This window comes from Gopherus evgoodei, chromosome 3 (assembly GCF_007399415.2).
Source record: "Gopherus evgoodei ecotype Sinaloan lineage chromosome 3, rGopEvg1_v1.p, whole genome shotgun sequence".
Taxonomy (NCBI): Eukaryota; Metazoa; Chordata; order Testudines; family Testudinidae; genus Gopherus; species Gopherus evgoodei.
Window position 1 is genome coordinate 60,332,248 of NC_044324.1, and position 25,975 is coordinate 60,358,222.

Consider the following 25,975-nt stretch of genomic DNA (forward strand, 5'->3'; position numbering starts at 1 on the left):
TTTAGTGATTTTATAATACATGATACTGTACAATGTTACTAAGTTTTAAAAAAGAAAACAAAGAACATTGAAAAACGTTGTATATTAACTCTGTTTTTGTTTTTAAGAAAAACTCTGTTTCTTTTCATCTGTTTCCCAATGTCCTGTTACATGTGTGACTATCTTTAGAACATAATCCTGCTAACACTTATGCACGTGGGCAACTTTACTCACATAACTAGTGATATATACAGCAAGTGTTTGCAAGAATTGCTCCCTTACATTGCAATCATGTTGAAGCAGGAACCATCTCTATTTTGGAAGCTGTAGAGCATAAAGATCATTGCTGTTTTAAAGGAATAAATAATCATCAAAGTATCAGTTCCAGAGGGCAAAGAGAGCTATTTTTTGTAATCTTTGACCAATATATTTCAAAGGCATAATTTTGTTGCTTTGAGAATTTGTGAGATACCTGTAATGAAAATAATGAAGTTTAAAAGTAAGACAGAGCAGTTTTACATAGAAGCCTTCTCCTTCCCATTCATAAAACTGTACAAGGCTTAGACAAAGTAGACTTTTTGAGCCTCATTGGCTTTATGGCCTGGTGGTTCTTAAATGAATGTTTATATAAACTATCCTTATTAAACATTTTCACATATTAGAAACTATGTCAGTGAAGTAAATGGGATTCTATGAGAACAAAGGTTTGCTTACCATAGCATCAACCTGGAATTTTTACATTAAGTTAGGCAATAGGATACAATGATACTATGTGGTTTGAAGGTATGTATTAGATTTCTGGTGATAATAATCTACTGCTCAAAATCATAACTAATAAGAGCTGTTATCCACAGATCTCAGAGCATTATTCCCAGATGGGGAAATGGAGGTTGCATAGAGAGGTAAGTGCACAAGGTCACCCATTAGGTGAGTGGCAGAATTTGGAATAGAACAGTCTCCGGAATCCTAGCCTGGTTCTCCATTCAATAAACAACACTGTCTTCTGAATACACTGTTTATTTCAACACAGAAGCGTGCTGAAGTCCTAACAGAGTTATCTTGTAAATCTAGGACTGAGTTTTAACCACTTATTGCAAATTCTCCAAGTTTAGGAGTCAGGCATAAAATTGTATAAATAAGATCGCCTTACATTAACTCAGACTCCCTGACCACATAAAAACTGTTCATCACCTTACACTTTCTTCTCCTTCATTGGAAATGTAGATATAAATAGTTCTGACAAAGTCTGAGTGCAAAGGAAGTCATAATTAGAATAAAGGAACCAAATTTACAATATCACCTCTGAAATTGACCCACTATCCAAATCAATATATAGCCAACAGTAAGCAATATGAATATGTAAAACGCCTGGTCTACACTACGCATTTAAACTGAATTTAGCAGTGTTAAACCGATTTAACCCTGCACTCGTCCACACAACGGGGCCCTTAATATCGATATAAAGGGCTCTTTAAACCGGTTTCGGTACTCCTCCCTGATGAGAGGAGTAGCGCTGAAATCGGTATTGCCATGTCAGATTAGGGTTAGTGTGGCTGCAAATCGACAGTATTGGCCTCCGGGCAGTATCCCACAATGCACCATTGCTTTCCAGAGTGGTCACAATCTGAACTCGGTTGCACTGGCCAGGTAGACAGGAAAAGCCCCGCGAACTTTTGAATTGCATTTTCTGTTTGCCCAGCGTGGAGCTCTGATCAGCACGGGTGGCAATGCAGTCCCAATCTAAAAAGAGCTCCAGCATGGATCGTATGGGAGATACTGGATCTGATCGCTTAGGGAGACAAATCTGTTCTATCTGAGCTCCGTTACAGAAGACGAAATGCCAAAGCATTTGAAAAAAAATCTCCAGGCTATGATACAGAGTCCACAGCACAGTTCTGTGTGACAAGCGTAATGGAAAGCCAAAGAATCAAATGGATGCTCATTGAGGGAGGGAGGGGGGACTGAGGACTCCAGCTATCCCACAGTCCCTGCAGTCTCCGAAAAGTATTTGCATTCTTGGCTGAGCTCCCAATGCCTGTAGGTCAAACACATTGTCAGGGGTGGTTCAGGGTATATCTTGTCAATTTACCCAACCTCCCCCCTTGTGAAAGAAAAGGGGTAAAAAATGTTTCTTGACTTTTTCCATGTCACCCTATGTCTACTGCATGCTGCTGGTAGATGCGGTGCTGCGGCACTGAACAGCAGCATCCTCTCCCCTCCATTCCCCGGTGGCAGATGGTACAGTACAAAAGGACTGACTGCCGTCCTCGTCATAACCTGTGAGTGCTCCTGGCTGTTCTCAGATGAGGTCGGCCGGGGGCGCCTAGGCAAAAATAGGAATGACTCCCGGTCATTCCCAGCAGATGGTACGGAACGGCTGGTAACCGTCCTCCTCATAGCAACTGGGGGCTGAGTTCCATCAGCCCCCCTCCCCCTTTCATGTCTAAAGAAAAGATTCTGTATTGCCTGGACTATCATAGCAGTGGGAGGCTGGGCTCTTCTCCCCCCCCACGGTTTAATGTCGTGCCTGGACTATCATAGCAGCTGGAGGCTGCCTCTCCCTCATTTTATCTCACTAAAAACTCAGTGTTTCTTATTCCTGCATTCTTTATTACTTCATCACACAAATGGGAAGACACTGCCATGGTAGCCCAGGAAGGTTGGGGGAGGAGGGAAGCAATGGGTGGCGTTGTTGCAGGGGCACTCCCCAGGAATGGCATGCAGCTCATCATTTCTGTGGGATCTGACACGGAACGGCTGTGCTTTCTGGTTCTCTGATACACTGATAACATCAAGGAGGGAATAACCCGAGGAGTCATTCCCATTTTTGTCCTTGTGCCCCCGGCCAACCTCAGCGAAGGCCAGCCAGGAGCACCCATGACAGCAGCAGACAGTACAGAACGACTGATAACCATCATCTCATCGCCAATTTACAATGGAACAGCAGAAGGCAGAACAATTGGTAACCATCTCTGCTACCTTGCAAAGGCAAATTAATGCTGCTGTATAACACTGCAGTACCGCCTCTGTCAGTGGCAGCCAGTACACATATGGTGACAGTGACAAAAGGCAAAACGGGCTCCATGGTTGCCATGCTATGGCTTCTGCCAGGGCAATCCAGGGAAAAGGGGAGTGAAATGATTGTCTGCCATTGCTTTCACGGAGGAAGGAATGAGTGATGACATTTACCCAGAATCACCTGCGACACTGTTTTTGCACCATCATGCATTGGGATGTCAACCCAGAATTCCAATGGGCGGGGGAAACTGCGGGAGCTATGGGATAGCTACGGGATAGCTACCCACAGTGCAATGCTCCAGAAATCGACGCTAGCCTCGGTACATGGATGCACACCGCTGAATTATTGTGCTTTGTGTGGCCACGTGCACTCGACTTTATACAATCTGTTTTACAAAACCAGTTTATGTAAAATTGGAATAATCCTGTAGTGTAGACATACCCAAAGTGAAGTCAAAGAAATTTTAGTGTCCAGAGGTGTTGTCTTCCATTATTTTTCATAATCTCATGAGCTTTGTTTATATCACCACCACTCCAGGGTTTCAGTTACAAGATTAATGAAAATGCTAACATAGTGAGAAGAAATACATACCAACATTTTACTCTGACTGCACCTGTATTCTATCTTATGTTGTCTAGTTTAATATAATATGTCTGAGCTGCCACTAGGCAGAACACAATGTAAATAAGCTGTCAAACTTAATTGGACTATTCTACAAAAAATAGCTTCCATAATTTTTTATTTTTTTTAAAAGGTTTGTGGAGTATAACAGAAAACAGAATATTAATTTTTTTTCCATGCAAGCAGTGTGGAAATATTCTAAAATGGAAACATATTATTTCAGGGGGGGAAATCAACACGATCAGTTTCTTCTGATTTGAAAAGGCACGGAGGGTAGTTTACCTGCAGCTGTCAATATTGTTTCTGCCCACAGCATTAGAGAAGGTGAAAGATCCCAGATTATTGATTTCTAGGACTTGTATACAGCCAGTGAAATTGTAGACAGGTTCAGGCACCTAGAAGGGGAAAAGAAAACAAAAACACATATCTTTCATATTTGCTGTCTTTGTAGTTTAATTTAAAAAAGAATAATGTTTCTGCTTAGGATTTGTTATCCATATTGGGCCCAATCCTGAAAGCCTTACTCACGCCAAGCTCCCAATGCAGTTAATGAGTATTTGGCCCGTGCGAGGATTCCAAGATAGGATTCCTACTGTAGCATAATGGTATAGAATTCTAATTCAGTCCATAATTAATTTGGCAGAAATAACTAGGTTTTTTTTTTTTAATCACATGAAACCCCCCCTAAAGAGCTACTTTAGTGGTAGTCAGTTTCTTACACTGTCTTTTAGAGATAGAGGCAGGCTCACAAATATGGTGATCCTAACACAGGTTCAGTGAGTTTCTCCAACTCTGATCAGATATTTATTGGTGGTAAATGGTGGTGGGAGCAGGAGCATGGTGGCTGCAGAGAGATGGAAATTTCACCTTTTAAATGATCTGTTCCCCAGTTTTAAGATGTTCAATACCAATAATCATGTTTAGTACAGTAGTGCCTAGGGACAAACTAAGAATGAGGCCATGGCGTGATAGGCACTGTACACACACACACACACACACACACACACACACACACACACACACACACACAGATATTTCCTACTCATGGCATTCACAATCAATCAAATAGGCAAGACAGATGCAGGGTGGGGAAAGGGATATAATACAAGCAGAGTAACCAATGTTATGGTGGCAAACACAATGTGAGGGGGTTTTGGGGTGGGTTTAGTCAGGAGAAGTAAGCTACAGAACGAAAAGTGAAGGGAGAGGAGACGTGGAAGGGGAGGAGGGCAAGGTCTGGCAGAAGAGGGTAAGAGAGGCAGGTGTGCAGTGAAGCTGAGGTGGGAGAGTGCTAGGGGAGAGGGTGGGAAGGTGAGGAAGTAGGAAAAGGAGGGGGAAAAGGAGAGTTGGAGCAAACAGCCAATCAGCACAAGGCAGAGAAAGTCCACTCAAAATTACAGAAATGTCTCTGAATGTCTAAAGGTCTCTGCCTTGGCTGCCTCTGCACCCGCTGGCTTCTCTGCAGTTTTCCCCCAAAGCCATATTGTGAGGAGGAGGAAAGGCAACACCTTACGTGCTGGTGCCCCCAGAGTCAGGGGTCTCCCCTACACAGTACTGTATGCTGAGGGGTGATGCCTGCAGGGTTTCATTTTACCCCCTTCCCTGTGCTGCACTTTCTGCTTTGGCTACCTATGCAGCTGCTCCTACTGATAGGAGTCTCTCTCCAGTTCCTCTCTGCGGTTTTTAACCCCAAGGCCACATGGTGGGGAGCGAAGGGGAAGAGGCACCACTTGGATCCTTGTGCCTCCAGAATGCCTATGTGTGGCTCTCTCTGCTCAATTCTAGATGTGGGGGGAGGGGGAAGGAGAGGAGGCGAGAGGTGTGTGATGCAGGGATGAGGTGGTGAATAACTACTAGGACATTTTTTCCCCTTATTTATTTCTGTGGTTTGCATCATCATTTACTAGCTACAGAGGAATAGATTATCTAGAGCTTATCAGCTGAGGTATTATTGGTGGTATTCATCCCACATTAGCACAGACAATGGTACTGTCACTGCTCCCCTTTGGGTTTGTGCCTTATATACAGAAGTGCAGATCATCTGCATTTCCTATTGACTTCAATTGGAACTCAGAGACAACAGTGGAATATTGGATACAGGGATTCCTGATTTCTGTTCCTAGTTCTGGGAGCACAGTATGGTCAAGCACTTAGGTTAGTGGTTACAGACAGCATAGTCAATGCACAGATTTGGAATGTTCATTCTGAAAGATACTCTAGTAAAGTGGAGGAGGCTTAGTTCTGTCACATGAGAGAGCTTGGCTGTACTCCCACCTCTGAGGGCAACATCTCAGTTATGTAAAATAGAAGGAACGATAGTTGACTACCTGTTAGTGTAGGGGTATGAGGCACTGGTAGCCAACAAGGGTTGTGAAGTGTGCAGAAATATTAACACCACTCAGTTGAAGAAATGAAGCCAAAATTCCTGTTATCTCCTGTTTCCCAGCCCACTGTACCTTCGCCCCAATGCAATTTCTCTCTCCTTCCTCCACCAAGCTCCTGGATATGCAGAAAGGCACAACAGGGCTGCCAGATGTGTGACATCTGGAAAATCTGCTTATGCTGACAGTGTCTGCACAGGGTAATGCTAATGTAGACCCTGAGCTGATTGGCTTTTCAGGTTTCACCCTTTACCTCGGCTGACAGATGCTTGTTTGTGTATATGTATTATTTTCTACATATTTAACAAACATATTTTAAATTTAATAGGATACAGAATATATTATAGTGTAAGTTTAAGATGGACTGAAATAGAGAGTTATATGCTAATATAACTTGAAGTCTAGTAGCGACATAGACCCTCATAACATTATTTCTGTGACTTGTGAGGTTGTTAATGAATTTGAAAGCTTTATCAATGATGGAAGGACTGACTGCATAATTTTTATATGTATTTTTTCCCCCTTTCTTAACCTTCTATATTGTTTCATTGACTCTTTTGACTACCATTGTTCTATCATCAACTCAGTGGGGGTATTTCAAATGAAATTCTCATTATTCATACTGTAAAAGAGAAAACAAGAGACACTGATAAAACAGTCAAAGGTCAAATACAATATAGTTATAACATTTACATCAGCTACTGTCTCGTTAAGCTCTTTCAGCATGGATAATGTCAAGTTAGTGTGGGCAAAATCATCACTATAGCAACCTATCATCTATAGTGCACACTGAAGAGCAAATTAACAACTCAGTTTGGGAAAAAAAAGAAAATCTTTTCCAAAACTGTATTTTTTGTGAATACTTTATGTTTTATATCAGGATTGCCAGAAAACAGAAATCTACTGAGAGGGTTTTTTGTTACTTCCCTTAGATTTCTGATCATCCATTTTAATGTAATGCTTTCTTCTTTCCTTCTTGTTACAAATAAAATAGTTATGAACCTCTTCTTCTTTGCCCTAAGCACAACTATATCACAAAGATTTCTGTCAAATAACACTCATGTGTTGAGTGTTAAGCTGAAGGAACTGCTGGTGTATTTTCCAGAGATGTTCATGAATAAGAGCAGTTAATCAAGAGTAAAAAAAATGGATGGCTCTGACTCTCTCTTATATTAGAGAGAAGATACTGGTTTTCTGTATCAGTCAGCAGAAGGGATTATTAGACTTCACACTTCATAAATATTTGTATTTCATTTTACTTTTGGAATACATGTATACTGACACTGTAGAACTTACTACCTGTAAATGACTGAGCTGTGGTGGATCCTAAGGTGTTAATAATTCAACATAATTAACTGGACAGCAACTAAAGAGATGTTTTTACAATGCAGAAATGAAGTATAAGCAACCACATACCCTGACAAAAAGGATCTACAGGTATGGATAATTATATGGAAGGCAAAAGCCAACAGATTATGTGTACTTGAGTCCCTCTGAGACACAGGGTGCAATACCATGATCCTCTTCTCATACCTGGTGTCCCTTTCAAGCTGCCTGCCAACCTTGGAAGGTCTTCAGTGGGTTGGCCCTCCCGCCAAGTCACAAAATTTAAATGAACCCATTCTGAGGTATTTAAGAGTTTATTTGCCCTCGTACCTGGCTTTAAATGCAGCCCTTTGTTCAGGCTCCCAAATAGTCTCTGTCCCCTTCTTGGGGTTATGCCACTTTACTTGTGGCCAACAAGGGAACTCTGGCCCACCCACTTCTCAAGGTTCCAAACCAGGGACTCCATAAACAGCAGCAAATATTGTGGGAACATTTCAACACACTATGGTTATGCATGGTTTAAATGGGCAGCTTTGATAAAGTCTTACTAAATGTGCTACGTGTGACATTAGTTACCTATCTCAAGGGTTGGTGTGAGACTCAGTTAAGACCTAACCCTGAGTTCCAGAGACATTTGCACTGTGAAATTTCCCACTGAGGCCAAATGGGGATTTGCCTGAGTAGGAAATTTGGGATTAGGCCTAAAAGTTTATAAAAAATTCTTTGAGATCTTTGAAGGGCATTATGGCTCAGATCCAGAGGGATTTAAGAGCCTAAAACCCAGATTGAGGCAACATAGTGGTCCACAAAAACTCCTGATCAGCTACAATTTAACACTGTAGGCACCTTAGTTTACACAGATCTTAAATATTTGCTGTAATAGATGCCAAAGTGCCTAACTTCCTGCCTGTGGGCATGTGCACTGCTGCTGGAAGCAGGCATCCAGACATCTATGTCACATCTAAGCTTCAGAGCAAGTCTCAAACCTAGTTAAGATTGATAGGTCCCTATCCAAGAGGAATGCTCAAAGGCAGCCATTCCCTTTATAATGTTTAGCCTGGGTAAGGTACTCATGCAGGATATGAGACTCCTCCAGTTCAATTCTCCCCTTTGCCTGATAAGGCAAAGGGATTTGAACAAGGGCTTCCCACCTCTCAGGTGAATGCCTGAAACAATTAGGATATGGGATACTCTGAAGTGGGGCTTTCTTAGTTTCTTCCATTGAAGCAGTTCCACCTTTTACAAATCATTAAACATACCCTGGATTAGAGACAGAGTATATCTACACTGGAAAAATAAATACATAATCATTAAAAAAAACCACAAGAACCTGGGTCAACTGAGCACTCCTGGGCTAAAAATAGCCTCATTGATATTCCCACTCAGGCTGAGACTAGGCTCTAAGACCCTCTTGCCTCACCAGGTTTCACAGCACAGTCTCCAGCCTGAGTGAGAACATCTGTACTGCTATTTTTAGCCCCATAGTGTGAGCCCAAGTCAGTTGACCCAAGCTTTGAGGCTCACTGTCACAGGTTTTTGGTTCTTCTGTGTAGACATACCCAGTGAGGCAGTCACTTGATAGTCCAGTGGTTAGGGCACTCATCCTCCCCCTGTCTCACCCAGTTGTTGTGTATGGAGATAGGCATGTGCCACTGCTGTTCTTGCAAGAAACGACTTAGGAGGGAAGTTCCCAGCTGTGGAGCCCAGGCAGAGATAGGCCCCACCCTCCAGCCTGGATTTTGATGCCTAACTCTATGAGAGGGGTGTGTCTTAAATCTATTTCAATACCTCCCATATTCTTCAATTCCTATTTGGCATTCCAGTACCAAAGATCAACTAGCACTTCTTAGTGATCTTCAGCACCAGTGTTTCCATCTTTTTAGTAATAGTGAATTGACTTTATGCATCTTGGCAGTTGAGGATTCTCATTCTGTTTTTTGTCTCATTGCACAAAAGCTTCTTCTCCCACATCCTCTGCTGTTGGGCTAAGCTAAAGCTGAATTTAGGCCATTTGTGATCTGTGTCAAACAAGCCCTTCAGTACTGTTTGCTCATCAGCCTCATTCCAAACCGAGAGCCTGAATTTACCTATTATGTTTACAGTGAAGAGTGAGCCTGAAAAATAGCCAAAGAACACACTGCCAAGCCAGCAGGAAATTCACAATCCTCCAAGGGTAGGAGCCAACTAAGCTGCTGAAATAAAAAATAAATAGTATTAAGAGTGGGGCATCATGGTCATATTGTGTATGCCTTAGTGTGCATCATAGAGACAGGAAATGAGAGGAGAAGCAGCAATCATTAGACCTCAATGTTGTACTCTGTGTGTTTTCTTCAGGGCCTGCATGCGACTTAGGCAGCCAAACTCCTATCTTCCCTGGTTTGTGAATTGCTCTGGGACTTAAGACAGGAGATAGGCATCTGTATGCCTGGAATAAGGCAGCTGCCCATGCTACCCCAGATACACTGCTATTTTTAGCACACTAAAGTGTGTGTCTGTTTACCTGCACTGGAAAGCACCCACCAAGCTGCAATGCAGAAGTACCCAATGGCATTAACTATATTAAAATTGAGTTATAAGTATAATCTGGATGATGAGTAACTATACTGGAAATAATGCAATACATTATCTTTCATACACTTACAAAGATATCTAAACAATCATATAGGCCTGGAGCCACAATTGATGGCTAATTTTTAAGTGCCTGGCCACCCAGTGGAAGCCACAAAACATGAGTTACGCACCTAGACTAACTATACAGTGCATGGGGAGAGATAAGCACCTGAAAATAGGATCAACAAAAGCAGCATGTTAAACAGGGAGCAGCTGCCTAAACTAGCCAGTAGCAAAGGTTGTAAAGGGTTTGAGAGTGTTTTATCGGAACTAAGTATTATTGCTGAATCAAAATGCACTGACACATTTAAAGAGAAACATAAAAATGCAGCAGATGATTGTACTGTATTACCCTATTAAATATATTTGTTCTAGGGGAAAAAAGGGAGGAACAGAAAGACATGAACATTTGACGCTGAAGAACAGATTTGTGCTTAATGCACTGAAAGCATAGTTGAAAGCTTGTTATCCTTTCTTTGTTTGCAGGAGGCAGCTTTTAAATTGAGTAACTGACTTTACATGTAATATAATTTTTGCTCATTCAATCATCCATATTACTTATTCTGAGGTTCCTGGTGTAATATACGCTGACGACATATCCAGAAAGAACCCACAGTTGTTCTCTGGAGCTTCTGCAACAAAAGCTGACAATAATAAAAATGTCCTGTCTATACTACAATCTGCACCACCAGTGAAGGGGAGAGGGATACCTCCATGGTTTATGCATTAGCCTGCTAAACCCAGGGTTGTGAGCTCAATTCTTGAGGGGGCCCCTTAGGGAAATGGGGTAAAATCTCTCTGGGGACTGTCCTGCTTTGAACAGGGGGTTGGACTAGATGACCTCCTGAGGTCCCTTCCAACCCTGATATTCACAGATCCCAACTTTGCCAGTGTAGACATAATCTTATGTGGGAAGCCACAGAGGTAGAATGGATAGTCACAGATCCATTGGATTTCAGGTATACTTTCATGCTTCTCTCATGTCCAAACACAGATTTCAAATTGTGCCTCCTGCCCAGTTGCACTAGCACTGGTTAAAATGTTCCCATGGAAATTATTCAAAACAGCTAGCCTCCTCTCAGACAGTGTATGTATTTGGCAGTATTCTTCCCTTTTGTATTTTTTCCACAGAGGTGAAACATATGAGTTTGTATTAAGTTAGATGGGCGAATAATTTTTTTTTCTGGAATGAACATTTTTTACAGATATATAGAAACTATTCCTGAGTCTGCTCCTCAGGTGCCATTAGGACTTTATATCAATCTAGTAGTTCTTTCTTTTTTACTGTGCTGCCTTCCCTTACTTCCTGTAGGCACCAGAGTCTTAAGGAAAAACCCATTCCTTCCATAGTAACAATGACATCTGAATTTAATTTTCTTGTTAAGTTCACTGAGTGGACTATTTATTTACCCTCCTCCCACCCTATGACTTTTCTTTTCCTTTTTTTAAATTTCATCCTGAGTGAATAAGACAATGAGTAAGTTTCAATGCTGTCTTTGTCTTATACGATGCGTTTACTGAGGGCAAGGTTCATTTGGCTTCAAGCATCTAGATCATACAGACATGAGTTCATGCACTGTAAAAGTATGAAGCAATTAAAATCCTGTTGAGGAAAACACTGCAATAAAACCAGGACTGAAGAGATGGGGCAATCATCATAATTTGTGCACAGCAGGGGATTCTGCAGCTTTTGGTTTTTTTGCCTTGAGTTCAGGGTTTCAAAGTTTCAATAGCTTGATTTCCCCCTCACAAACAGAAGGGTTGGGATTTTTTTAAACCAGTTAAAAATCTTCAAGAAATGTCAGCTAGATCTCTCAAAACAAATATTTGTGTAATAGAATGGCACAAGACTCCACCATCACACAATAGGGAAAAAGGTGATTGACTGGCCAATCCCTCTATTTTGCTGCCTTTCCAGGGTTTTGAAACGCAAGTCACTGTTTTTAACTTTCTGATTGAATATGGCTGCTCCTAGACCAGTCTTACTGTATAGTTTGCTGGATGCATTGTTCTCCTTGAAGCTCCTATTGTGTTCCTCTCTGCAAGAGTGGCGCATGACAGTGTACCATCTCACAGTGTAGCATGCTGCCTGTAGCTTTACAATAAATAAAATGAGGTTGGCATCCAACACTGTCTAATAAGATTATATTATTTACATTTGTAATCTCACAGTAATTAATTAACTCTGTGGATCATTGCCATATTTAATATCTAGAATGCATCACCTTTTTTTGTTGACACAATAATATTAATGGGATTTGTGTAGTTTTCTCTGTGCATCACAGCCATTATGAAAATGTACCATTAGCTTGCAATTATGTATCAGTTTTCCTGAGTGCTTCAGTCAATTTTGCCTTAAAGAAAGATGGACCCAGGAAAGATTGATTCTGCAGTGATAGCAGCTTTTTGTGCCCCGTATACTTGTGCCACAGCAGCACTAAACCCAGCAGTCTTCACAGCAAGGTAGAGCAGTGATATGTGCATAATGGTTAGCGCCTACACCAAGACATCACTGCAAATTGGATCAAGAAAAAGAAGTTGAAATCCCTGTTAAATTGCTATGGCTGTATTGATTGTAAAATAAAAATCAAACATGCATTTCTACTGAAGCAAGGCATCCGGATTTGGCCAGTAACATAAGTATAATTACAAAACCAGACCTCAGAAAAAAAGATATGGTCTTTAGTACCACTCCTGTTTTGGTTCAGTCAGTAAACTCAATAAGATCATAGCTAAGATTCCCAGTTTATTAATAACTTTACTAAGTGGGAAAAAAAAGATGAGAATATTATAGACCAAAGAAGGAGAGAGAGGGGCAGAAATAAAAAAAGAGACAATTTTTATATATGCGCTACTTATACCCAAGGAAAAATCCTTTCAGACGATATGCAGTTTGAATACAGAGCTAAACTCCATCCATCTGGGTAATACCAAACCATACCAAAGGAAACAAATGCCAGTTTTCCCTTGCAGAATAGCCTCTGCATTTTTCCATTGGGATGGGGATTTCCCTTTATGCAGGAGAAAGCAACAGTCTTACAAACAACTCCCCTCCCACCCAATACCCTGAAATTTATAAAGGGAAGAGCACAAGACGATCCATGTGCAGACCCTGTTTCTCCATAGCTCCTTAACAACGTAACTCCACTGGAGCCATGCTCCAGGGACAACCCCTACCTACAGTGGTCCTCAGTGTCATCTTAAAGGGAGATTCCCTCACTGTGAAGGGTGGGCAATAGCAATGTAACACAGGTTCTGGTATGAACCACAGAATGTCATTTGGGCCTTGAGGGGACGGGGGTGTGCCCACTGGCCTATCTTCTACTTACTATCCCACCAAGTATGGATTCACAGGCCACTGAAATGAGGTGTTTAAGGAAATAGTGATGTGCCACTGTCCCATCTTTTCTGTAGGGGGAGAAGAAGATCCAAGTACAAAAGATAGCCTTCTCTCTACATAAAAGCAGAGGCTATGTGAGATTCTCATCAACACATCAATCCATTTATGAGGGGTCAGAGGGTGAGTGTGGCCTCAAGGAGGTCTAAAAGCTCTGGTTCTGGAAGGGGAGGGTTCCCCATGTGCAGATATTGTGGAAGAAAGCTGCAAATCTGCCCTCTGACAAGCCCTGGCATATGAAGTGTGCTGGGATGAGAGAGATATGTCGGAAGGGAGTATGCAGCATGCAGCACTGTGGAATGCTGCAGCCCTCGGGGCAGCCTTGAAAAGATGCTGTAACTTAGGCTCCCAGGGTTGACACTGGAGGACAAAAGTCATCTTTGCCCTTCTTTTCACTGGGCTGCAAGTTCTGTACTGTACCTCAAAGACACAAGAGGAAAACTAACCCCATGTTCTGCCCCAGAGTTCTCTTATGAGGCTGATCATGCACCACTAAAATCAGTTTGAGTTTTACCAGTAGCTTCAGAAGTCTGATTCTCCAGTGCCTTGCACTTTGTTTAGTCATTTACTATACGTGCAAAGTGGGTGCAAAAGATAACCAAATCAGAATGATAGCACTTTGCAGACATTTTGCAAGTATAGGTGATTATCTAGGGTGCAAGTCAGTGCATAACAAAGACTAAGGGGAGCAGGATCATGGCCAATATTGAGAAATGGAGATAACCCTATTGAACAGGATCCTTGAGAGTCATCAGTAATCCATTGTGCCGCACACAGCTTTTGTAAATTAAGAGGGTATATACAGTTGAAAATTATTCTATAACTTTACTTAATTTCAGAAAATCACATCAGATTAAATAAAACAAAATTGGCTGCAAGAAATGAAGTTACACAGCACTGGACACAGCCCTGAACTCTCTGGATTTTACTTTTATTTATTTAACCAGTAAAGATGTATTAGTGTAGGCATTTGTTATTATCAGTGGATTAGTTTAATGTTTTATGAAAATACCTCAAAAAGATAGAAGAAACAGATTTTAAGTGTGAAATTGTTTTTTTCAAGGCCTACAGTGTTTGGTTTCTTTGGCTGCACTCTATTGATTCTCACAGATTAGTTGGTTGGCTAAAATTACTAGACATTTCATAGCTAGAAAGGCTTAAAAAGAGGGAAAAAATATAAAAAATCTCTTCAAATTCAGAGAAAAAAAACATAAAAAGCCTGGTATTGTAAATATCGAGAACACTTCCTCCAACTACATTTCTGAGGGGGGGAAAAGTAACCATCCCTGTATATGAAGTGAGCTACAAGGAAAATAGTCCAAAGAATTGGATTTTAAGAAATGTTGGGTCTGATTTAAAAAAAAATTTAAAAAAAAGTCTGCAATTTTGCTTTTCTCAGTGGAAACCAAGGAATGTACTAGACATGCTAGAAAGATTTCTTGTACAAATATTGATTAAAATGTTCCATATTTATATTTAATAATAATAATCAGTAGCATCTCAAAGCCCTTTGTAGACTATATAGATTCAGTTTATTGTCCTGGCTTCTGAGATGGAACATGTCTGTTATTCTGTTCCGGAAATAATTCACATCTGTTTCAAGTGAAGAAATGAATAATAAATTCTTCAATAAAACTACAGAGTAATTTTAGGTACTTGGAATATAATTAGTCATTTGAGAATATAGCTAAAACAGAGATTTAATACCGCTACTCTGCAAAAAATGCCTTGGGATCTTTAATGACCACAGGTAGTCTGGACCTCACTTTTAAGGCTCATCCAAAGATGACATGTCAAATAATGCAGTGTCCGATAACATCATGTTTGTATCCAAGGCACCAATAAATCTTAATCTACCTCTGCTCTTGGCTTGCAAGCTTGGACAGCTTTTTAGAAGAGCGCACAAAAAACAAACAAACTTACTTTCATTATGTTTGGATGCTGTACCTCATCTTATTTTTAGGAAACACACCATTTTTATATGGTAATATATTTTAAATGTAACTATGCAAATAAGATTCACTGCTCAAATTTTTTTAGAACAAATGCAAATATTCAGCAACAGATCAAATCCTTAATATTTCTTTCCATTTCCTCCTCTGCTCTTTCATGTTGCTTGATGTAGCACAAACTCAGTGGAGAATTAGGAGATGATATTTTGAAATTGAAAGTACAACAAATGTATCCATTTCCCATGTGATTATAATGAGATAAAGAGCTGAAGTTTTACCACTTAAAAAGGCCAAAGATAAGATGTATATAAGATGTAGTTATCTTGATTTATATACACTAGTCTTTATCTCAATGTCATTTGTGAAAGATTATGGGATTATAGACATTTATTTACAAAGAAACCTTTAGAAGTTGGTATTTTAGTAAAGAAATAAAGAGAACACACGTATGTAACTAACATTTCAGTAAAATTGCTTCTTAGAATAGATTGAGGGCATGTGTCTGAGCATTAGAAATTTTTGATTATATTTCAGCTCTGCCACTAATAAAGCAATGATCTTGGAAAAGTCACTTTACCTCTCATTTTCTTCCTCTATATAATTCACAATGGTGATAAAAGCTATGTTGGTAAAGTAGTTTGAGATCCTCAAATGATAGGCACTATGTAAATACAAATCAATATTACAAAGACTTATGGGGAAGTAGATTCAGCAGCACTGTCCAGTTGCTTGTGCCACTCCAGCAAGGAAAAGAGGCTAGGATGTACGGTAAATTTAACCAGTCAATTAAAGTGGGATTACAACTCCTGCATGCCACTGAAGCAGCACAAACAGACACAATGCAGGGCAAATGTGGCCCAAGATGTTTCTGAATTAAGGGCAGGATTTCGCACTCCATTACGCTAGTTTTATTTTGTCTTAACACCATTGAATTCAGTAGAGCTAAAGCAGAGTAAAACCAGTGTAGAAGGAAGAAGGCGGCCCTATATATTTTAAGAATTTGGCATAAGGTAGTATGCTTAAAGCATATTCTATAGATAAATTTATTAGAATTCTCTGAAACTACATGAGTAGATTTACAGCAGCATATATTTGTGATATTACAGTATATTTCCTTCACTGTTAAAAATATATCAATATATTGTAAGCCATATTCAGATACAGACACCTAGACCACAGTCTGATCTACTAGTCTGACCAATGGATTAAGAACCAAAAATGCTTGAGTTCTAATCTTAGCTGAGACACCAACACTCTCTGTAGTCTTGGAAAAGCCATTTATATTCTGTCTCAGTTTCCCCATCTGTAAAATGGGATAACAACACTTTCCAAACAAAATGAGGAGAAAATGGGAAGTTGCTCGTCTGGCACCTAAATATTCCTTTTTTATAAAAGCTTTATGTATTTGGTGCTCATGAAATTTAACACTGAGCTTTTATGCAGAGAAGGAACCTGAAGTAATGACAATTAAGATATTCAGTGCCATAATAATAGTAAGCCCAGAAATATAAATCACTGCAGCAATTATAGCAGCACAAATAACACAATTAATGCAATCAACTCTTAGTGTGAATATTTGACAACAACATTTAATCTCCTTCAAATGATCTTGCATTCTCTGCAATTGAACACAGTATAGTAAACTATTAAAGATATTTACAATAGCATGGAAGTAATTACACCAACACATCTTCATATTTCAGAAATACATTAATTTAAATTTATGATTTAATATATAATTTTTCTCTGTGCAGTTTTGTTTGTATTCCCAAACTGATTTTTGCAATGGTCATAAAACAGCCTTCATGGCCAGCTGAAAAATCTAACATAGAGATAAAGGTATTTAAACCCTACATTGGGTATCTTTTTGAAGGCAAGACAAATCTAAACCAAGGACCAGGTCCTATAACCCCAGCTCAGGAAAAAGAAATCCACTGAAATGAATGGGAGTTTTGTCTGAGTAAGGATAGCAGGATGAGGCCCTTAGAGAGTCAGCTATTTATAAACTTCCTGCTTTGTCTTTTCTCTGGCACCTCAAGCACCAGCACAAGGTTAGTAGGGGCAGCATGAGAGGGAGCCATAACAGTATAAAATTTGCCAGTTTGTGAGAAATAATCCCCAAATGTAGGACTACAAAATTACTAAAGCACAGGGCTCCAACACCTACTTCTTCTGTCAAGCCTTCCATCCACCTGTCCATATCAGCAAGGGGAGAATTCTTTCTTTCTCTCTTTCTCAGCTGCTCATCATCCAATTTGTTAGTTTAAAATTGTTAGTCACATATCCCACCAAAGCTACTTATAAAAAGCAAGGAGCTAAGCAGTTAAATCATTCAAACCCTGCCACCTGTGTTCAGTTCATCAGTTCCCCTTCTGCACATGAACTGTCTCCCTTCCACACCTCACATTATCTTTACCCTCATTTGGCATAACCAAGAAAGAAGAGTCAATTAAAGAAATGAGAGTCTGATTCACCCTACATTGATAACAAATTGCAGTTGTGTTTCAAGGAGGAGACATGTACTAACACTGACACAACTTTTTTTCTGGATAATTGTCAACAAGTGATGCTTGTTATGTCTGAGTAATTGGTTAGATTAACACCTTTACTAGGAGAGTAAACAAAAATTGTAATACATTTTCAAGATTAAGAGAAACACATTTTAATTCTTGAAAAGTGGATATTTTAATACCATCACCCAATTTAAAGTATTGTAAACTAATTTGTGTTGTATCCTTCAATTAGTATGACATCATTTATTCTAACATTTCAAATACTAATGATGCAGTAGTTAATTTATATTAAAATCCCAATAAACAAATTGTTTTGCTAGATCTTGTCTCATAAAAAAGACACACAGAAGTGTCCACATGGTATAAGATTTTTAGACAGCATTATTCACCTGATTTAAAAGATTAAAGCATAGACTCATAGATTCTAGGGTCAGAAGGGACCAATGTGATCATCTAGTCCGACCCCCTGCACAAAGCAGGCCACAGAACTCTACCCATCCACTTCTATAACAAACCTCTAACCTATGTTTGAGTTACTGAAGTCTTCAAATTGTGGTTTGAAGACCTCAAGCTGCAGAGAATCCACCAGCAAGTGACCCATGCCCCACGCTGCAGAGGAAGGCGAAAAACCTCCAGGGCCTCTGCCAATCTGCCCCGGAGGAAAATTCCTTCCTGACCCCAAATATGGCGATCAGCTAAACCCTGAGCACGTGGGCAAGACTCACCAGCCAGCACTCAGAAAAGAATTCTCTGCAGTAACTCAGATCCCTATCATTGATGACTTTTTGCAAACAGTTCCATTTATATTCTGGGTAGTAGAATCAAATATCTTACTTTAGAAAATAATATCTTTACAACCTCTGTAACCTGAGAATCTATTTTTAACTGGTAGATAAAGAGTGCAAGTCCTGGCTTTACCAGTAAAGTCATGTATTTTTCATATGATATCTCAGTATTTTGGGAAGTTAATAACTTAATAGAATGTATGGCCAGAAGGGTACACTGTGATCTAGTCTGATCTCCTGTATAACACACGTTATAAAATTTTACCCACTAATTCCTTCACCTAGTCCATAATAACTTGTTGAACAAGAGCATTTCTTTTAGAAAGATATCAGGTCTTGATTTAAGACTTGAACTGATGGAAAATCCATCACATTCACAGGTAAATTTATTCAATGTTTAATTTCTCTCACAGTTAGAAATGTGTGCCTTATTTCTAGTCTTACTTTATCAGGCTTCAGCTTCCAGTCACTGGATCTTGCTATGTATATGTCTATTAGTCCTCTGTTATCAGAAATCTTCTCCTCCTCTGGGGACTTAAGTTATAGACCATGAACAATTCACCTCTTAACCTTTTTTTGGGTAAACCCAAATAGACTGAGCTTCTTTAGTCTCTCTTTTATTTATCTGGGGACATCTGAAATATCCTTGTTTTGACTGTTGTGATAAAAACATTCTTATTACTACAAAGTATTGGTTAAAGACATATTGCTATATCAAATGCAATTTGATCTGTAGTTATCAGAGGAAACACTCCAGTAGAATGAACACTGGGTGTGATGAATGGTGTTTATGTTGAACAAAAAAGTAAAATTAGTGTAAACACTACCAAACTGTTCATTTGCTCATAGTTAAAATTAATGAACTTGTCCAGTATTTCCTGAGAAATTCACTCCGAAAACAAAATGACTGGGGAAAAAATCCTCCACTTCAAGAAATAAGTGCACATTTCTCTTGAGTCAGAACCTGGCAATAGTGACACCAACATTTTTAAAGTGTACTTTTATGAATCATTCACAGCCCTAAAAGCGTGTTTTCACAACAATATTTAGTTTTAAATTTTAAAAATATGGTCACCTTTTTGACAGGAATGAGGAATGAATCAGTAGCAAACAAGCTATTCCAGGGAACAACTCAGTCTCTTGGAGTTCCACTGCAAAAATAGTGTTGAACCCATGCTATGTATGTACTTAGAATTACTCCTCACAAGACAGCACATTATATTCTCCCTTAAAAAAGAAAAGAAAAATGAGAGAGAGAATACCTGTTTTTTTGCATAGCGATGAGGTAAACCACCTATAAATATAGGACCTGTCTCACGCCAAACTGTACTGGACCAGAGATTGGTAGGCATGCTTATCTTCGCAGAAATACTCAGGACAGTCACTTCAGCATCACATGGTATCATGTCTTGCCTGCATAAATTTAGAAATAGCAACATTTTACAACCATACCATACTTCACATTACTGCCTGTCTGACAAATTAATTAGGCTATTACTAAATGAAAGAGATAGCATATCTTATATTAAAGCCAATAAACATAACAGAAGACTTTTGATCAACAAGCTATATACTAACATGTCTTTAGAGTCCAAGCTCCATAAAAATGAAGTTGTATTGTAAAACTCAATTGTATAACTGGTCAGGGTGGAGAGAAAGGGCAGAAGAAACCAACTGAAATTAATGAATAACGAATCAGATTTTTTTAACAGTAATAAGTATGATTTTAATGTGGAGAAAAAAAGTGATTCTCTTGATGTTTTAAACAATACATTTCCTGGGATATGTGGGGGGCAGGAGGGAGGAATATAAGACCAAAAAGTCAACAAAAATATGTTTCCTTTAAAGACTTTGTGCCAAATCCTGTGATGTTTACTTACAAGAATACCTCTCTCATGTATTAAAGCAACACGACTGGGCCCTGTAATTGCTATCTATAGGTTTAATGTGGTTGCACAAGTTGTATATCAGTGCATTTGGTGCTGACTTCAATTTAGATAAGAGGCAGAGTTAGGAACAAATTGTTAACTGTAAATATTTAGTACAATACTTAGTTTTTCTTCTTTCTTTTAATAATAGAACATTAATTTATGTTCCTTTAACCAACCAGCAGCAAACATTCTGCCTTCATGAAAGGCAGCACAATGCAGAAATATTAAATTCAGGCAACAGCCTTCTCAGTCTGGAATTTCATTCTGCCCATTCTTTTCTCTGCACAGCAGGAATATAGGGTTCTGTTTAAGAGCCAGACCAAAGACCAAAGTTTGGCCAGCTGGCTGATTTATATGATTCAAAGATCTTCATGCTACAGCTGTGACAGGAAGGTATGCAGCAAATGAACAAAATCAAAAGCAGAAGCTACCTATGTAATTTAACTAGGATACTATGGGTAAATACACGAATTCAATTAATCTTAGGTAACAGAGCTAGCTGCAGAAGCCTTGATTGGTGACACATGAAAGCCAGTCTTTTCTATTTTCTTCCTTCTCCCAATCACAGACACACACAATTGAATTCTCCAAGAAGGGTCTTACTTTGCCAATTATTTCAGTGGGAGCAAAAGCAGACCCACATTAGCAGCATTTGTAGACAGTGGTGTATGTTTATTTTCTGCATAATTTTGTTTGTACCCCTTTCATGAAATCTTTAATCATACCAACACACTTATTGCATTTAAACAGAAGGGACTCCATTCCAAACACTTTCACAAGCAAAATACTTTTTCCACACTATGTAAACGTCCTTTAGAATGTAGCAGGAAGAAAACAATAAGGTCTCAGGTTTACAGAGAATGATATCCTTCCTAGTTTGTTTGTTCTGCTCATAAAGCCGACTTATTGACTAGAATTAGATAGGAGAGATATCATTCTTTGTTAAATTCTCAGAAATAGTATTTAAAAATGGTGGAAATGATGCCATCCTCATTAAATTATTATTTAAGACATTTCCATGAAATTTAGCTTTTTTCTGTTATTCTGGTGAAATACAATTGAAGCTTGTACTGCATAGTAAAAGTCTGACATTTTAAATCCTCTCATATTTCCATTTTTAAAGAATGAAATGGTTTAATTATTCCAGCAGGATTTGTGCCATTTACCTGAATATATGGGTTCAAACTATAGTTCCCTGAAAAAACTAGTAGAACACTTATTAGATTGAATCTCTGAATGTCTTCTTTACTATTGTAAAGGTGCAGAAGGCATACACGTATTAATTACGAACATTTTATTTTCATTATACAATAATTATTTTGCATTTAGAAACAATAAGTTATATGAATCATGTGGCTTATATCTGCTGCTGTATATCAATGGGGAAATGAATACAGTAGCACTTTCTTTGAAGAAGATCATAACTGTATTAATTGTGTTCGAGACGCCTAGTGCTACCAAAATTACACATTATGTAATTATCCCCATTAAAATATTCAAATAGGACCCAGGATAGTGTTTTAGTCTAAACTTAAACTCACTTCTTTCGAGGTTCAAAGGAAAAAATGCTGCAATAGTTCTTTGTTTCAATGTGACCTAATAGGTTTTTGCCTTCAGACTTTTCTAATCAAATATTAGAAGCATTCTAATAGTCAAAGTTAGTGAGAAGAGGCAGGAGAAAATTGTAGTCAAAGCTATTAAGTGAAAGACGATTTTTGCAGAGACTCCGTAGGGATTTTGCACACACACCATACTAGTCACTTGCATACTACAAAGTCTACTGGCAGTGTTTCTTGCTTATGCATCATGATAGTTTTGCTAATGGTTCCAAGTGACCGTGTTGCTCTGTGCAGCTTGAAAGTTCTCTCTCTCACCAACAGAAGTTGGTCCAATAAAAGATATTACCTCACCCACCTTGTCTCTCTTGTCAACATTCAAGTATTTCTATTAGGTTTGATCCCAGTGTGGCATTTTGGCTGTGTGTGTGTCCCAGAGCAGGGATGTGTAGATATATTTTTTAAAGAGAATCTGATACTTAGATGTCTAAAGTTTTTCCTTTTCTTCAGAGGTGAAAGTAACATTAAGAACTTACCAGTATGGGGGCCGGCTCTGTCCCCCAGAAGGGGTGTGGCCTCAGGTGTAAGGGGTGGGGACTCAAGCATAAGGGGTGGGACTGGAGGTCAGTTTCCCCCAGCCAACCCATCCACACTGTCTGGCCAGTGACAACTGGGGCTCCAGCAGCAATTTAAAGGGCCCGGGGCGGTGGCTGCTGCCGTGGTAGCGGCGGCTGGATCCCCAGGACCTTTTAAATCATGGCCCCGGGGCAGCTACTCCTTTTGCCCCTCCCCATCGGCAGCCAGAGGGGGAAAAAGGGGCAAAGATGTTAAAATGCTGTGGGGGTCCACTTTTTATTGGCATGCTGTAGCAGCCCGTACAATCTTACTTTCACCCTGCCTTTGTTTGAAAATGGGAAGCATTTTTCCTGCAATATATGAAAGCAAATTTATTTGAGTTTTTTATTCATCTACAGCTGGGCTGAAGGAATGGAAGCTGCCTATATAACTTGTTTATGACAGTTACTACGGTATATTCATTTCTTCACATATTTTTGAGAGGCAAACTCTAGAATTAATAACATGTGCATATGTTTACTTGTATTAAAATTCACCCCATGAGTTTCCCACAGTTTTTCCATGGTCCCTGCCAGGAAATTAGACCCTGAATCTGTAAGGATGTCAGAGGGCGAACCTACCCTGGCAAAGATGTCTGTTAGGGCCAGGCACACAGTGTTAGCTCTGGTGTTGCCTAGAGGTACTGCTTCTGGCCATCGGGTAGCAAAGTCCACTAAAGTCAGTACGTACTGCTTTCCTCTGGGCGTCTTTTTTGGGAAAGGGCCCAGAATATCCACAGCTACTCGCTGAAATGGGACCTCAATTATGGGGAGTGGCTGGAGAGGGGCCTTGACCTGGTCTTGAGGCTTTCCCACTCTTTGGCATACCTCACAAGACCGGACATACTTGGCAACATCCTTGCCCATCCCCTCCCAGTGGAAGGACTTCCCCAACCGGTCCTTGGTTCTGTTCACCCCAGCATGGCCACTGGGACGATCATGGGCTAAGCTTAAGAGCTTCCCCCGGTACTTAGTTGGAACCACCAACTGTTTTTGTGGCTGCCATTCTTCCCGGTGTCCACCAGAAAGAATTTCCTTGTATAAAAGTCCTTGGTCTATAACAAACCGGGATCGATTAGAAGAGCTGAGAGGCGGTGGGGTGCTCCGTGCCGCCGCCCACGCTTTCTGAAGGCTGTCATCTGCTTCCTGTTCAGTCTGGATCTGTTCCCTTGAGGCTGGGGTCACCAGTTCTTCCTCAGACTGTGGACTTGGGCTTGGTCCCTCTGGAAGCGATGTAGGTGATGGTCTTTTTTTTCCATTGCTGGTGAACCGCTCTCTGCTGGTGCACCTGAAGGTATTTCAGGCTCTGGCTGAGCCTTTTGGGTATGGCTGTCTGTTGCTTCTGCCAGTTTGGGCTCGCTGGCGCCCTCTGGCATTGAGTTTGAAGATGTGGTTGCACTTGCTGGTGCTGGTTGCTGTTCCAGTTCCGGGCCTGGGACTGGAGATGCTGTGGCTGTTTCAGTGATAGGCATGGAATCCGGGTCCACTACCTCTGTCTGGGTCTCTGGTAACACAGACGGGGCCTCTGTGGACGGCTCAGGAACAGGAATGGGTCTGGAAGCTTGCCTGGTTTGGCTACGTGTAACCATTCCCACTCTCTTGGCCCGCCTCACCTGGTTGGCCAAGTCTTCCCCCAGTAGCATGGGGATAGGATAATTGTCATAGACGGCAAAAGTCCACATTCCTGACCAGCCTTTGTACTGGACAGGCAGTTCAGCTGTAGGCAAGTCTACAGCTTGTGACATGAAAGGGTAAATTGTAACTTTGGCCTTTGGGTTGATGAATTTGGGGTCTACGAAGGATTGGTGGATAGCTGAGACTTGTGCCCCCATGTCTCTCCACGCAGTAACCTTCTTTCCGCCCACTCTCAAATTTTCCCTTCGCTCCAAGGGTATTTGAGAGGCATCTGGGCCTGGGGATCTTTGGTGTGATGGAGGTGTAATGAATTGCACTCGCATGGTGTTCTTTGGACAGTTGGCCTTGATATGTCCCAGTTCATTACACTTAAAGCATCTTCCATCTGATTGGTCACTGGGCCGAGGTGAGTTACTGGAGACTGGTGAGGTGGAAGAGTAGGGTGTTTGTGGCTTTACTTGGGTGGTATGTGGGGTCTTTGGCTGTCCTCGGTTGTAGGGTTTATGGTCTGTGTGCTCCCTGGGGTAATCGTTCCCCTTGACAGTAGCTTTCTTGCTTTCTGCCAGTTCCATCCATTTGGCTCCAATCTCCCTCGCCTCAGCGAGATCTTTGGGTTTTCCATCTTGTATGTACCGTGTGATGTCTTCAGGAACACCATCCAAGAACTGCTCCATTTGTATGAGGAGGTTCAGTTCTTCCAAGGTTTGAATGTTGTTTCCTGTTATCCAGGCCTCAGTTTTTTGCAATGTAGTAGGCGTGTTTGGGAAATGACACCTCTGGTTTCCACTTTTGGGTTCTGAAACGCCGACGGGCATGATCTGGGGTTATCCCCATCCTGTATCTGGCCTTGGTTTGAAAAAGTTTATAGTCATTCATTTGCTGCTTAGGCATTTCAGCTGCCACCTCTGCTAAAGGTCCACTGAGTTGTGGCCTTAATTCTACCACGTACTGGTCTTCGGGGATGCTGTACCCAATACAGGCTCTTTCAAAATTTTCCAAGAAGGCCTCGGTGTCATCACCTGCCTTGTAGGTGGGAAATTTCCTGTGCTGTGGAGCAATAATGGGCGATGGGTTGTTAGGATTGGCTGGAGTGTGTTGCTTAGCCTTTTCTAATTCCATGGCCTGTTGGTGGGCTTCCCTCTGGAGTTCTATCTGTATTCTGTGGGCTGCCTCTTCTTCTTCGTGCTTTCTTCTGTGGGCCAACTCTTCTTCTGCTTGTTTCCTTCGGTGGGCCACCTCTTCTTCTTCTAGTTTTCTTTTGTGTGCTGCCTCTTTGATTTGTTCTTCTCTTTCTTTCATCTCCATTTGTTGCCTGTGTTCAGCTTCTTTGAATTGCTCTTCGGCCTTAATTTTGGCCTTGGTAGACATGGTTCCTGTTTTCTTGTGTTCGGGTGCCCTCCGGTGTTTATCCTCTGAACTGCAGGTTCTCTGTTGCCTCCTGAAGTCTGCCTAGCAACAGTGCCTTTAGCTAATCTTCAATGTTAAGCAAACCTGAAAAAACCACTTTATTTGCATTTATATAGTGCTGGTATGACTCTCAATGGGAGTGCTATTGTGTGACAAAAGACTCGTGATAGCCCTTTAACGACTTCTTGCTTAACATGCAAGCCACAAACTGCCAGAGAGAGCAGAAAAAAAAATTCTCTCTGGTTCCCT

At 40.5% G+C, this 25,975-nt stretch overlaps 1 protein-coding gene across 1 annotated transcript in view; it reads right to left on the reverse strand.

Annotated features, from left to right (window-relative positions):
- EYS (eyes shut homolog) overlaps nucleotides 1-25,975 on the reverse strand; it is a 1,559,204-nt gene that overhangs the window by 425,704 nt on the left and 1,107,525 nt on the right. The window contains 2 exon segments of the mRNA XM_030558318.1: nucleotides 3,902-4,014; nucleotides 19,846-19,996. Coding sequence (XP_030414178.1) covers nucleotides 3,902-4,014; nucleotides 19,846-19,996 — 264 coding nt within the window.